Source organism: Diadema setosum, chromosome 7, assembly GCF_964275005.1.
Source record: "Diadema setosum chromosome 7, eeDiaSeto1, whole genome shotgun sequence".
Taxonomy (NCBI): Eukaryota; Metazoa; Echinodermata; class Echinoidea; order Diadematoida; family Diadematidae; genus Diadema; species Diadema setosum.
The window spans coordinates 8,577,165-8,590,746 of record NC_092691.1 but is presented as its reverse complement, the minus strand read 5'-3'; the positions used below and the strand labels follow the sequence as shown (position 1 = coordinate 8,590,746).

General features: G+C 37.4%; 1 protein-coding gene across 1 annotated transcript in view; it reads right to left on the bottom strand.

Moving 5' to 3' along the window:
• The window catches only part of LOC140230458 (uncharacterized), a 10,782-nt gene extending 4,191 nt beyond the window's left edge, over positions 1 to 6,591 (bottom strand). Inside the window, exons 1-2 of the mRNA XM_072310612.1 lie at positions 6,531 to 6,591; positions 3,429 to 3,713 (exon numbers count right to left, since the gene is read on the bottom strand). Coding sequence (XP_072166713.1) covers positions 3,429 to 3,633 — 205 coding nt within the window. The 5' untranslated portion in view covers positions 3,634 to 3,713; positions 6,531 to 6,591. The remainder of the gene's footprint in view (positions 1 to 3,428; positions 3,714 to 6,530) is intronic.
• Between the last annotated feature and the right edge of the window lie 6,991 nt (positions 6,592 to 13,582).

The window sequence follows — 13,582 nt, the reverse complement described above, 5'->3', positions numbered from 1 at the left end:
GAATTGAACTGAAAGTTAAGTAATAGGTAAAATACAGGCGTTTCGTATTCATATCAGGTCCGTAGAGTGGGGAGAAGGGGTGGGCTGTAACCGGCATAAAAAACCCGAAAGGTTCATTTTTGCAAAAGAACAAACTTCATCATTAACAGTTACGCCAATGCGTCTAACATTAAAGAAAAATCTTTGAATAATAAAGGAAACACCTTTGTGATCAGGTACGCTGATGCAACCATTACAATGTATTGCTTCAAGTGCGCATGTTTACCTTTTTGAGCAACTCAACTTGTTTTGTTCGAGCTGCAGTTTCCGTATATAACGTTACAGAACACGTCAGTATGTGAGAAAAATGAAAGAAAAATATACGACTGACAATTTTCAGACGGAAAAATACTGCTATAGTTCTGGACACAGAGGTACATGAGTCTTACATGGTTTGTTTGTTTTTTTCCGCATGCATGTGATCAAACCAGCAAGATCAGAATCTATCATTACACTTAAAAAATGAACAGGACTCTTTTGCAGCAATGGGTAAATACAGTACTCTCCGCATAATCGTTTCTTACCCGATTAAGCGGAGTACCCGATTAACAGAAGAACACGTCTCATTCACATTTGACACACAATGTGTATGTAGATGCATTGTACACTGCACCAAACACCTGCACTGCATGCTTAACACGCGTGCTTGCACGGTACATTATACATAATTATATCTTAAACTTGCTCAGTCAGGAGCAATAATTTACACTCTTTTTTATGGAGGAAATATGTCTTCAGAAAACTTTGTCGTTTGACTATGCTCCTCGCTAACAGGCAGGCTTTTTCTAAAATGAACACGTCTCTTTGCATGCATTAATCACGTGGAACGTCGGGTTACTAACTTTTCGAGAAATGTTTGGGGAAAAGCAAAATTATGGAGCTGGTGCGAGGCCTGATTTTCGTTGCAAACTTCTCGTATTGTGAATGTTGTTGCGGAGCAAGGGAGGAGCGTATAGTAAGTGTTTAACTCCTATCTGTCATGCAATTGTGAGTGCCAACTACATGTGTAATGTTCGTTTACATGTGGTATGTCGGCGCCGGTAAAGGTGTTTTCATGTTACATCGCTCCCCAAATGATCGGTCTTCTTTTCAAGTTAAGCAGAGAATGCCATTAGCGGTGGAAAATTTGCCATTCATGATTTCTCTAAGTGTTATCTGGGATAAAATGTTGGTATAGAAATTACATTAGAAGAAAATTATTTACCCATTTATGCGGAGAGGCAACCCGATTATCAGGTAAGTTTAATGTGCATTGGAACCGACATTGCCATTACTACCCAATTAAACGGAGTACCCATTTAAGCGATACCCGATTACGCGGAGAGTAGTGTATAAAGAATTAGGTCTGTTATAAAGGAAATAAAGTTGATTTTGCTAATATCAAGGAGCAATTTACTACGTTTTAACCAGGCATAAACCTGAATCAAGTGAATACAGCAACATGAGCTCTATTATAGAAGTTGGAGGAAAATCGGATGATTTGTTCGACTGTTAGACGTAACCATTTCCCCTACCTTCTGAAGGAGGTGGGGAAAAATCTCTCAATATGCTACAGTAATTAAAGATTCTCTTCATAAAACAATTCTCTATATCTTTCCCAATATACTAACTTCACGAACTGTTGAAGAGATCCAGCTACGGCGGCACCAAAACTTTAGAAATTCGTAACAGGTTACGTCTCGTTATTCCGAAGGTTCGTTATTCCGAAGGCTCTTTAGTCCGAAGATTCGTTATTCCGAAGGTTCATTGTTCCGAATTTCATTTTCGGATTAACGAATCTTCGGAATAACGAACCTTCGGAATAACTCCACAAATGTTCGGATTAACGAACCCTTTTTTATTTTCGGATTAACGAACCTCTAGGTATAGGGAATTTGTGTGTTTCGGATTAACGACCCTCCGGAATAACGATCCTTCGGAATAGCGAACCTTCGGAATAACGAGCAGCACCCAGTGAGGGTTATACCTGCAACCCTTAATGCCAGTAAAGTGAAAGGGAAGACATACTTTTCATTTAAAAACATTTGGGAATGATCTTCATGTGCAGCATGTGACATTTGAATTATTTGAGCCGTTCCATCCGGTGATGGCATCACGAGGTTTTAATCAAAACTTTCAAAACTTCATTACTTTTGAAGGGATCTTCTTGCATTTATAGCCGTCTTGGTCACACTAAACGTCACCTGGGCAAAACATTTCACTTCTTGTTTATGATGAATGTAAATGTGTTAAGATTTGGGTGAATGTAATATCTCTGTTCCGTGGGATGTTTCAGAAAATAATAGCCTTTTTAGAGAACAGTCAGGAACCCTATATACGTATCTTGTGAGAAGTCGTGAATCTTGAGGAAGGACATTCATATGCTGTCACCACAAATAGTATTTGAATAGTATAATATTACTTTTTTGTGTATAATGTATTCATAAACATTCATGTAAGCAATGACAAAAAAGATTTTCCCTTGGTACGATATTTGAGATCCTTCGTCTATTGACATCGTCGTAACTTGTCATTCAGTTTAATATTGTCATTGTGTCTTTTTCCAAGTTCTCTCATCAAGCTCATGCTGTTTATAATGAGTTACTTAATCCTGGAAATCAACCTTCATCAAGACATCGGCCTGTGGTCCATGTGCAGTAAATCACAGATGTGTGGGGTTTTTTATGTACAAAGGCTGAGATATTGTATATTGTTTTGAACTGAATGGCTACCCCTAAATGTAACTGGCGCTCTGATTAGTAGGGGTAAACTTAAACTATGATTATCATTTTTTTTTTTGTCTGTAGAATCTTGTGTTTAAATTTTTTGGCTTATCAGGTAGCTTTTATAGGGGAAAAAGGAGAAGAAGAGAAGTCTGTGGTGTTAGGTAAGCGCATATCTAGGGCCCTGCTTGGGATAGGTATAGCTCTTATTCTGGTTGTTATAATACTGTGAATTGATTTTTTTTTTTTTTTGCCAAACCATGCAAAGCTGCCAAACCCGCCAAAGCTGCAATGAAGGGGACTGCATCATACAAGTTCGCTTTTTTAGCATCCCCTGCCTTTTCATTCCCAGTCTTGCGTGAAACAGGACGTGTTTCTGTATGATGTTATATGAAATGGAATGTGCTATTTGTCGTTTTTAATATAGATGTATATTGTTTGAATTTGGGGGGGAAAAAGTGAACGAAAAGAAAACAAAAATCCCGATCCATATGCAGATGTGATGAAACTGTGAATCGAGTACAGGGAAAACCCCGACGCGTTATCACTCAAAGGCCTATAATATATCATGCTAAAGCGTCAATGTTCGGGTTTCTTCGAGTAGCATTTGCCTTAAATTTCACTTCTACACGGGATGCAATGGGTCATTACTTGAGGAAAATCAAACATTTTAGAGTACAGCTTTACCTCTAAAGACTGCCAGAAAGGAATCTCCTCCACAGCTCGAAAATTGGTCACCGCTGCACACGGTCTGGCATGACCTGTCATCAACCCGCTGACGCCATTCGACAACAGCATTTAGACATAGGCACTGGTCTCCGGCTACAAGTACATAATACTTGTATCTGTCTTTGCTCATCTGACAAAAGTCTCGGCAGAGATCGATGGTCATGTCATCAGATTGCAACCTTGCTTGATCTTCCAACGGGATGTCGTCTGGCTGGTACACGAAACAACCTACGTAGCCACTTTCTTGTGTTAAGAAATGTTCGGGCCGCAGACAGAAAATACAAATAGCAGGAAAATAGTATGAGCACAAGAGAACAAGCGTGTAATGCCACCATTTTTTAAGTGTGATAGGCCCTACTTTCATGTCAGCGTGCAACAACCCTTGTCTTAGTCACATTTTGTGCAATAGTCTTGGCCAAAATAATATTGTTAATCCTGACTGAAATTAAATTGATAACCGAACAACTAAACCGTCGTATAGGATAAGTTACGGTGTCAAACTGTTTAGCCCTAAAAGGGCCGGAATCCGCCCCCGACGTTTCGCGCTATAGTTCTGTAACGCGAGAAGGCCTTATCGCGAGGCTTCTTGACTTCGTTTGTTCAAGTCTCGCGCAACTTTTGAGACCAAATTTGCAACGTCCGCGCGTACTTTTGCGAAGCCACGCCCATTTTTGTAACGGAATGTCGCCCCAAAACGGGCACAAAATTTATTTATGTACATTTCCTATGGAAAACAGTGCTCTGTCTTGAAAGTCATAAAAACCTGATTATTTTTACAATTAATCACTTTCATTGATCAATTTTATGCTAATTATGGTAGAAAAGTGGTCAGTGACAATTTCCAATTTAAAAAAAAAAAAGTTGAATTACATAGAAATACATAAGAAATTCTGAAATCAATAAAATACATAAGAATTGAAATGAGTTTTGGAAGCTTTTGTGATGTACAATTGTTGAACATGTTAAAACAGATTTACAAATCAAAAATTAGACTCTCAATGCTTTTAACTAGGCTAAAATATGATCTTGAGCTTAATTTGCATAATCAATTAATCAAAATTAGAAATTGATTGTTTCAGAAAATCTTTTGACACAATCTTGTAGATTATGACGTGGGTCTCACGCATGCAAAATTTCATCGCGATCGCACCACCGATGGCCGAAATCTGGGGGGGGGGGGGCGGAATCCATCCCCCCCCCCCCCCCCTCTTCCCGGTCTTAGCATAGCCAAAAAAGCCCGGCCCTTTCAGGGTTAAACTGTCCCCATCTCTAACTGATAAAATTCTATACAATAAAAACAACAACAAAATGTTGCTGGATCCAGGCAGTGATCTGGGCTCATGACAAAAATGTCAGGACATTGATTTAATGAAGAACCTCTCTTCCTGATTGGCTGTTACATCAAAAAGTTGCTACCTCAGCCAGGATTTCATTCCTAACATCTACATTAAAAAATGAGATTTATCAGTACCAGACGGTAATCATTTAGTTCCTTGGCTAATGTCAATTCCTGGCCTTGGTAAAATTGTTCAAATCCTTTCACAGTCTTCTCAAGTCAATCAAGTGTAGCTAAACAGCCACAGAAAGAAATAAACGCATGTGTATACATAATTATGCACAACATTATACCTCCTGTCATTCTAATTCTGACTTGAATGTTTGAGTAAACAAAATTTTCAAATATACAAAGCATCATACCTCCTCTCAATAAATACACAAAACACTAAATGAAATCTTTTGCATAAGAAATCCCCAACTTATTATGTTTCGCATGCATTCATTTGGTTTTTGTTAAACATTCAAGTGGAATGTAAAAGAACGAATAAAACCGAAATAAACCAAAAATTTCTGGGGAAAAGATATGTGTGTGTGCGTGTATTACAAATAATATCCCCGTCACACTAGAGGCAGAATGAGCCGGAATGCCGTTGGAATGAAAATTCTTCCTGCCTTCCTGCATATTCGAAGTGCATTCTAAAAATTCTGACGACATTCTGAGTGCGTTCCAAACATTCGGGCCCTTAAGACATTCGAGGAGCATTCAAAGTGGAGAAATATCCATTTTTATTCGAAGGGTATTCTAACTGGACTTTGATTGCATTCTAATTATTCCAACGGCATTCTAATAGCATTTGAAACAATCTGATCTCATTTGAGGGAGAATCGGAACGGTGTTCCACCTCAAATTCTGTCAAAATATCTCAAATGCTCAAAATGCTCATACAATTACCCCCAGTTAAATACTGGTTAGTGAAAAGGTTAGAGTAAAGATTACGATTAGGGTTAGCTTTAGGGTTAGAGTTTGGGTTAGGGTTAGGATTAGGTTCATGAACCTAATAAATATTACTCCTAATATTACTCCTAATTCTGCAGGATTAGGAGTAGGGTTAGGGTCACGGGAAGGGTCTGGGGTAATTGCTCTTTCAAGAAGGTCTTGCTGGAGGACAGCAATCTGTAGCAAAGCAATATGGTCCAAGGATGATCGGGTTGACACTGGTGAAAATCACCATTTTTTATACGCTATCGGAGACCATTCCGGCGGCATTCTTGACACACACGGGACATTCGTGTTGCATTCTAAGTACATTCTAAGTGTATTCCAAATTTTCGGGCTGCATTCTGTTTGAATTCGTGAACATTCAAACTGTATTTGGTAGCCATTCCTGGAACGTTCTGACCGCATTCGAAATGAGTTTGTACTGCATGCGAGACGCTTTCCGACCATCAGATTTCGGGCAGCAATCGAACCGCGCTCGTGCCGCATTCGAAGTGCTTTCTAAAGATTCTGACCCCATTCTTACATGTATTCTGAATATTCATACAGGGTTCCAAGTACATTCGAGTAGCATTCGAGAGCTAATTCATTCGGAATGTGCAAGAATGATTCGAGAAGGATTCGAAGTCCATTCCAAGTATTCGAACAGCATTCCTTACCAATCTGTTAGAATTTGAATTTCTCTCCCGAATGTGGCACGAATTTGGAAAATCTTTAATTCCGGCTGGTTCTGCTTGATTCGTGCTGATTCCGAATAAGTGTGACGGGGGTATAACTAAGCTTACCTTTGCTGTAGCAATTGGCCCTTACAGTGTTTCTGCTGTTACACGTGCCACTAAGTACAGAAATCTCACACATGTTCAGTAGAGTCTCTAAGAGTAAAACAAAATGAAATCAAATGATTACATTTTTGTGGTAACGGCACCAGGTATATTGATTCAACCAGCCAGCTGCCATTTTGATATGCTATACATCTGACATTCATCTAAAGAAGTCGCCGATGTTTACAAAAACGATAACAAAGATATTCCGTGGTTCGATAATGATGTTATAACACTCCTAATCTGTAATTGACGAGGCAACGTTAAAAGTTGGATAATCCGCCACCCCTTGTCGTTACACAGCCGTCAGGCCTCAAGCTAACTACAGATTTGCCATTGCCAACGTTTAATATTCCAAATGCATTCAATCTACAATCTATTGTTGTTGTTTTAAATAAAGAAAGAAGAGAGAGAAAAATGGGGCCCTATACAAATAATTTGCCCCAATCTACTTTATTATGCTTTATACGCTCCTGGGACATCATCGAATAAGTTAATTGAAAGTCATATACCTGACTCCCGAAATAGGTGAAGCAGGCTCCATATTAAAAATTATATAAACTATGATAGGTGTCAAACCAAATTTTCGACGCATATAGGGCCTACATACGTCTTCTTCAGGGTCGACATAAATAATTTTCCATGTCGACCCTGAAGAAGACGTGTGTATGCGTCGAAAATTCGGTTTGAATAAATAGCACTCTTGGATCAAAATGCATTACTACCCTACTTCGTCATCTATTACATATACAATGCATTTATTTTAACCTATAACTATAATGTTGATATTTTTATATATTTTCCTGGGAATACACATGGACAATCAGATACATATCATGAATGAATACTGGTCCTCACCATTTCCTTGGCAAGAGAGTGTCAATGATTGGGGATATGTACTCGGAAGTAACCGTGAAATCCGATTTAAACGATTAGCCCCAGGAAATCCCAGTTGTCTGCAAACGACGACAAGTTCATTGATGGTGAATCTAAACCTTCTAAAGAAGAGACCACTGGAGAAGCATGTGGGAATCCACTGGCCATCAAGCATCATTTCCAGTTCACCCTCCGATGCTCCTTCCACTCCACCCAATCTAACAGCTTGGGAGATAAGAAGAAAATGCAGTGACATCGTCATGTTGTTTGTAACAAAATCAATGTCTATTGCCCTTTAACAAAAGTTGGAAAGTCAGTCATCTTGTATACCGATATTTACTTTTTACATACATTTAGGCTCTACTGCAGGAAGCCAAGAGTGTGTGTACCCCCTGTACTTCTTATATCATGCGGTTGGGGAGTTTACAGCTATACCGACGGTTAGTTAAACCGATGATTTGTAATGCCGACGTTTGTCCTTTTTTTAACATCAATTCGTCATTACGAAATTTCGACTACCAGTGACTATTCCGAAAATAAAATCTGGTTCAGTAATTATTCTGAAGATTATTTTGTCCGAATGTAGAAAGAGGACCCTTATCAAAAAAAAAAAAAATGAAAAGTGGTTCATTACTCCAAAAAGGAAATAGAATTCTGCAACTTAAAACTACTGAAATCATACGAAATGATATACTATAGATTTTGCGTATACTCGGGACGGATGAACCCTGACATGATTGTGCTTATACATTTATTCTGGTAAGGCATGGTATACATTTTCCTCAAGCGACAGCGTAGATGAATTCTCGATTCAGAGAGGATGATGATGGCCATCCAGTCTACTCTCTCAAAAAAAAAAATCGAGTGAAAATGTTCACTCTTGAAGGAGTGAATAACAGAAAAGAGCGAAATTAGAGTAAAATTGGAGTGAATTTTAAGTGAAAATGTTCATTTTCGCCCATTTTATAGAGTGACATCGGGGATCACTCAAAGATTTTGGAGAGATTTTGGTATATCGAAACTACACAGTGAAGGTTTATCGATTCTTCAACATGACATGCGTAATCGCTCGTTACATGAACATATTAATGCTCGAATATTGTTTACTCTTTATCACATTTTTTTTTATACAACTCTCAATACTTACTGACATTTTTCGCACCAGAAGAAAGAGTGACCAATCCAACCAATATGATAACTTGGCTTGTCATGGTAGCAAGGCGATGTCGTCTTCTCTCACTCGTCATGGTTAGCACTTTAATGGCATCCGATAGTAAAAACAATGTATAATCCTATTCATGCACCACTTTCACCGTTTAATCGTTGTCTTGGCCTGACCGTTTCTTTATTTCCACTGTTGGGGTGTGCACACTAATTTGTAAATAGAGCACAAATGAGTTGATCACGCGCTTCATTTTTTTTTTTTTTTTTGTTGCCTCATTTCCTTAAGAATTGCTCGGAAAGGGAAAGTGAAAGAACCATAACTAAAGGAGCTTATTTTCATCCTATGGGGAAAGGAAGTCCTGTCATGCGTGTTGGAATATGGCCGGAAATACACGATGTCAGTATGCGGTATAATGATTGCCTTTGGAGAGAATGTTGTACAGTAGCTATACAACATCAATGGGGAGAGAAAATGTTTCGTGTCAGGGATATTGTAAGCTTCATCAAAATGTCTGGTATTCCCGCCACACTTCCTCAAACTCTAGGCACACGACCAGCTCAATTCCTTAATTGAGCCTGACTGATCCTGTACATTCTAACGTTGTACTAAACTCGTGGCGAAGGCTTGTTATGAGATTTGAGGGAAAAGGGAAAGCGGAACAGACCTTACTGCAAGCGACAAAACACGCATAAATATTGATAGGCAGTAATGAGAAATGGTGTTCTAGATCAATAATTTCGAAATATTTTTTTATTGCCATTATCGCTATAGTTACTCTGAAAGAGGATATTGGAAAGGAAAATATATGCAGGAAAAGTATAAGTCACATCATAAAACCTTGGTTGGATTATATTTAACGTGGTTGTCTCACTGTGATGATACTGAGAATATTCCAGTTAAATATTTCCTCCTTCCCACATATAATGTAATGTAAATTAATATTCTCTTGCATGTAATTTCGATTTGTCATGCTCCATCTAATGGTGATGTCCATCATTGAGCTCTTACACAATTGAGATGAGGACATTGTTGTTTTCCTCTTCATCTTTGAAGATTTATATCGATATAATTATCATAATGAAATGATGGATTAGGCCCTAATATAACACAAGACACAGACATGAAACGGCCACGCGCAGTAACCATACACAATGCTCGAAGCCATGGAGGCAATGATCATCGTTCTCACCATTGTCAACAATGGAGAACTTTTACTGTAACCTCGCCCCATTTTAGGCCTATGATATGCAGAAAACGACGTGTTTCTCGTAGTCACAGATGTCGTCCCTCGATGTTAATATTATAATCAGACTAGCTTTTATTCTCCCTGCTTATTCATGCAACAAATCATGGACTGTGTGGGGGGGGGGTGGGTGGGATGGGTGAGGTGAGGTGGGAGGGGAGCCCAATTTTGCTGTTATTTACCCACTCGGATATTCATCTCTATAATGATGGTCCTATAATACCAGTGAAACCCATACATGCACTCGGCCGCTGTAGATCTTGTCCGTCAGTCCCCGGTCTCTTTATCACGATAGATTGAAATAACGCTTAGTGATAAAAACGTATGATACAAATGGATAGGGCCTATATAGATTCGCTTATGAGATTTAAGGCATAATCCAGCGAAGTCAAAGGTCATAGGTCACTGATTTGATATGAACATTGAATAGCTCTAAAATAGAATGTTCAGCTGTAATTTGGAAAATATCTAATAATCCAGTGGTATAATATGATTTCTTTCAAAGGGTCAAAGTGAATAGCCAATTGTTTGCATGTAATGAAAGCGGAAAGGTCACTACTTCGGTCAAGGTCAAAAGTCACTTCCGGAAAAAAAAAAAAAAAAAAAAAACCTCTTCCATCTGGCCATAACTTAGGAAAGAAACGAATTAAGCATGATTGCATGAAGCCTACATGCCTACGTAATGATATACATAGTAAATGGAAAAAATCGGGATAGGGTAAAATTTAAAGTAATTTGAAATATTAGTAAAAATCTGGCGTATACAGTGTATATAGATATTTTTAGGGGAAGAATTTAATTATCATTATCATTTCTCGTTGTCTTTATTAATTTCCATTACAGGTACTTTGCTGAGATGTTTTCTTTTTTCAAAAAACAATTTACTCTCATTGTATTGCGTAAAATAGTACAATGAGCAAGTTTATGTTCATTCTATTTATGTTCTGCTGGAATATAAAAGAAACGTGAATAGCACTCAGAACAACACATGCACACTTTCGCACCATCAAGAAGTTAACAGGACAAATGGCATGCTCGAGATTTGTGACAATATCAAGGACAAGAAACAAGAAAGGTAAAGGATTCTGATGTTTTGCATGTTCACAATACAGTTATATTGCTCGCAAAAAAAAAAAAACACACACAAACATATTTGATGAGTATTAAATGAAGTGACATCACCGCCTCGCAACTTTCTTGTTAACACCTATACGAAATGGAACATAAGTGGAATCGTTTTTATCTGCCATGGCGATGATAAAAAACAACAACACATATATGAATCGGAAACGTTTCAGGTTAGAACTTGACATGAAATATGGCACAATATACAAACTTCCTCTGTAAAAGTTAATTGTGTAGGTCCGATATACGCAGTTTATTTAATAATACATTCAATCATCAGTGTATTTAGTGGGCGTATAATAATAGTGTCAAAGGGCATTTTTTACCATTTGCACATGAAACAAAAACCCAACTTTAGTGCTTCAAACTAGTTCCAAAATATGAGTTACGGATAGGAACAACCAGTGTAGAAAAAGTAAATCAGTATAATCAATGTTAAGTATTGTTGAAATATACAAATGTGAACAATAGATATCAAAATTGTTTCGAGACTAAACTGTCTACAGTTATGGTTTAGTGAGAAATGTAGTACACTGTATCTCCTTATAATCATTTTAGACTTTGCAAAACTTTTATGTGGTATATAGGATGTTATGTAATACATCTGACCAACACATATGCATCAAATGTGATAACTCGAACATTTTTAAAATCACTGCTCCCAATGTTAGGCCTATACAACTACCTTAAACCATGATATTCTGACCATAAGATACGTACTTGCATCACGAAGGACAAAAAAAAAAAAATACCCAACATACACGCTATCATATCACTGTGTATAGAGTGCCTGTGTAGAACTGCCCAGAAAGTCTTCCGCAGTCATGATAGGTCGAGTGTTTACATCACAGAGGACAATTTCAGATCTATAGCTAACATTTATACACTCTATTCACAAAACACATGATAAACGTGTACACACACAACATATTACACGGCACACATGGAATAACCTAGGTATTATATCATATTGTGTCTATAGCTATTATTATCATTATACACATTCCACAATGAAATATACACTTTTGCTACATATTTTGTTCGAAATTACGGCACATCGAGATGAGCTCTGTTTAACATCACTGGCCAACCAGGATTTCCCATTTCCTGGACGTACAAACAGCGATGGGTGTTTTTCCATGTTTCATTTTGCTTGTTTGTTTGTCTGTTTTTGTTTTGTTTTTGTTTTTGCTTTTGCTTTAGTTTTGTTTGTTTTTTTTTTTCTTTGCTGGAGCTGTATCACATTCGTGTTATTTCAGTTTATACATTAAATGTTGGGGGGAGGTTTTTTTTTGGGGGGGGGGTGCCTAAAAACGTTATGACATTCGTAACTATGTTAAAGAAATGGAAAATATTTATCATAAGTCTTTATGTGTTAATCACTCGTCTAAAAATGTGAGAAAGGAGCACCATCAACTAAAGCCATTTGCTTAAACTTCGATTTTTTTAATCAGCACACCTTATTTGTCATGAAACAAGTATAGGAGTATGTGTTCATATACCTGAGAAGACAGATAAATGCAAGGCTTTCGCATGGGTACACAGTCCATGAAGGCATTATTGAAGATTAATGATAGAATATGATTATACAAAGTTAATACACACTTTCAGTATAAATCAACGATCATAAATATTTCTTTAGATAATAACACACTATTGTAAATGGGTCGTATGTTCGCCCGTGATGACCCGACCAATTCGATGCTGAAGCTTCTTCTGATTACAGCACCCCCGCTTATTCTTTTTATAAGAACAATTAATTTTTTGAATTTGCATAATGTTTTTACAAATTCTCAATTTGGGTTCCGTCAGAAACATAACACCATTCATGCTCTTTTAGAGTTTATTGACCACGCTGCGCACACTATTGATAATCATTCTCATCTTATTGGTATCTTCCTGGACTTCTCCAAGGCCTTCGATACAATTAATCATGAAATATTACTTTATAAACTGTCTCATTATGGAATACGCGGGAAGGCCTTGGAGTGGTTCACGAGTTACCTACAAAACCGAAAACAATATGTATCTCTGAACGACTACAGCTCGAGTTTAGAATTCATTAAATGTGGCGTCCCACAGGGTAGTTTATTAGGACCTTTACTTTTTATCATTTATATTAATGACTTTTGCAGATCATCTGACATACTCTCATTTATACTTTTTGCTGACGATTCAAATATTTTCTTTTCTCACCAAAATCCAGATACTCTTGTACGCATAGTTAATTCCGAATTGAAAAAAAGCAACTCAGTGGATAAGAGCTAATAAATTATCTCCTAATCTTCAGAAAACTAAGTATATGCTTTTTAGTAATTCTTTAGAAGATTTAGACACAGGTATTGCTTTTGATGACACTTTGTTAGAACGAGTTTCTCATATAAAATTCCTTGGTATCACAGTGGATGATAAACTTTCGTGGAGGCCGCATATTACTAACATTAGTACAATAATTTCACGCAATATTGGTATTATCAATAGACTCCAGTTTCATATTCCATTGTCCTCTTTGTTGACGTTGTATTTTTCTCTAATTTTACCTTATCTTAATTACGGACTCCTAGCGTGGGGTAGTGCCCATCAAAACTTACTAGATTAATTCCTTTT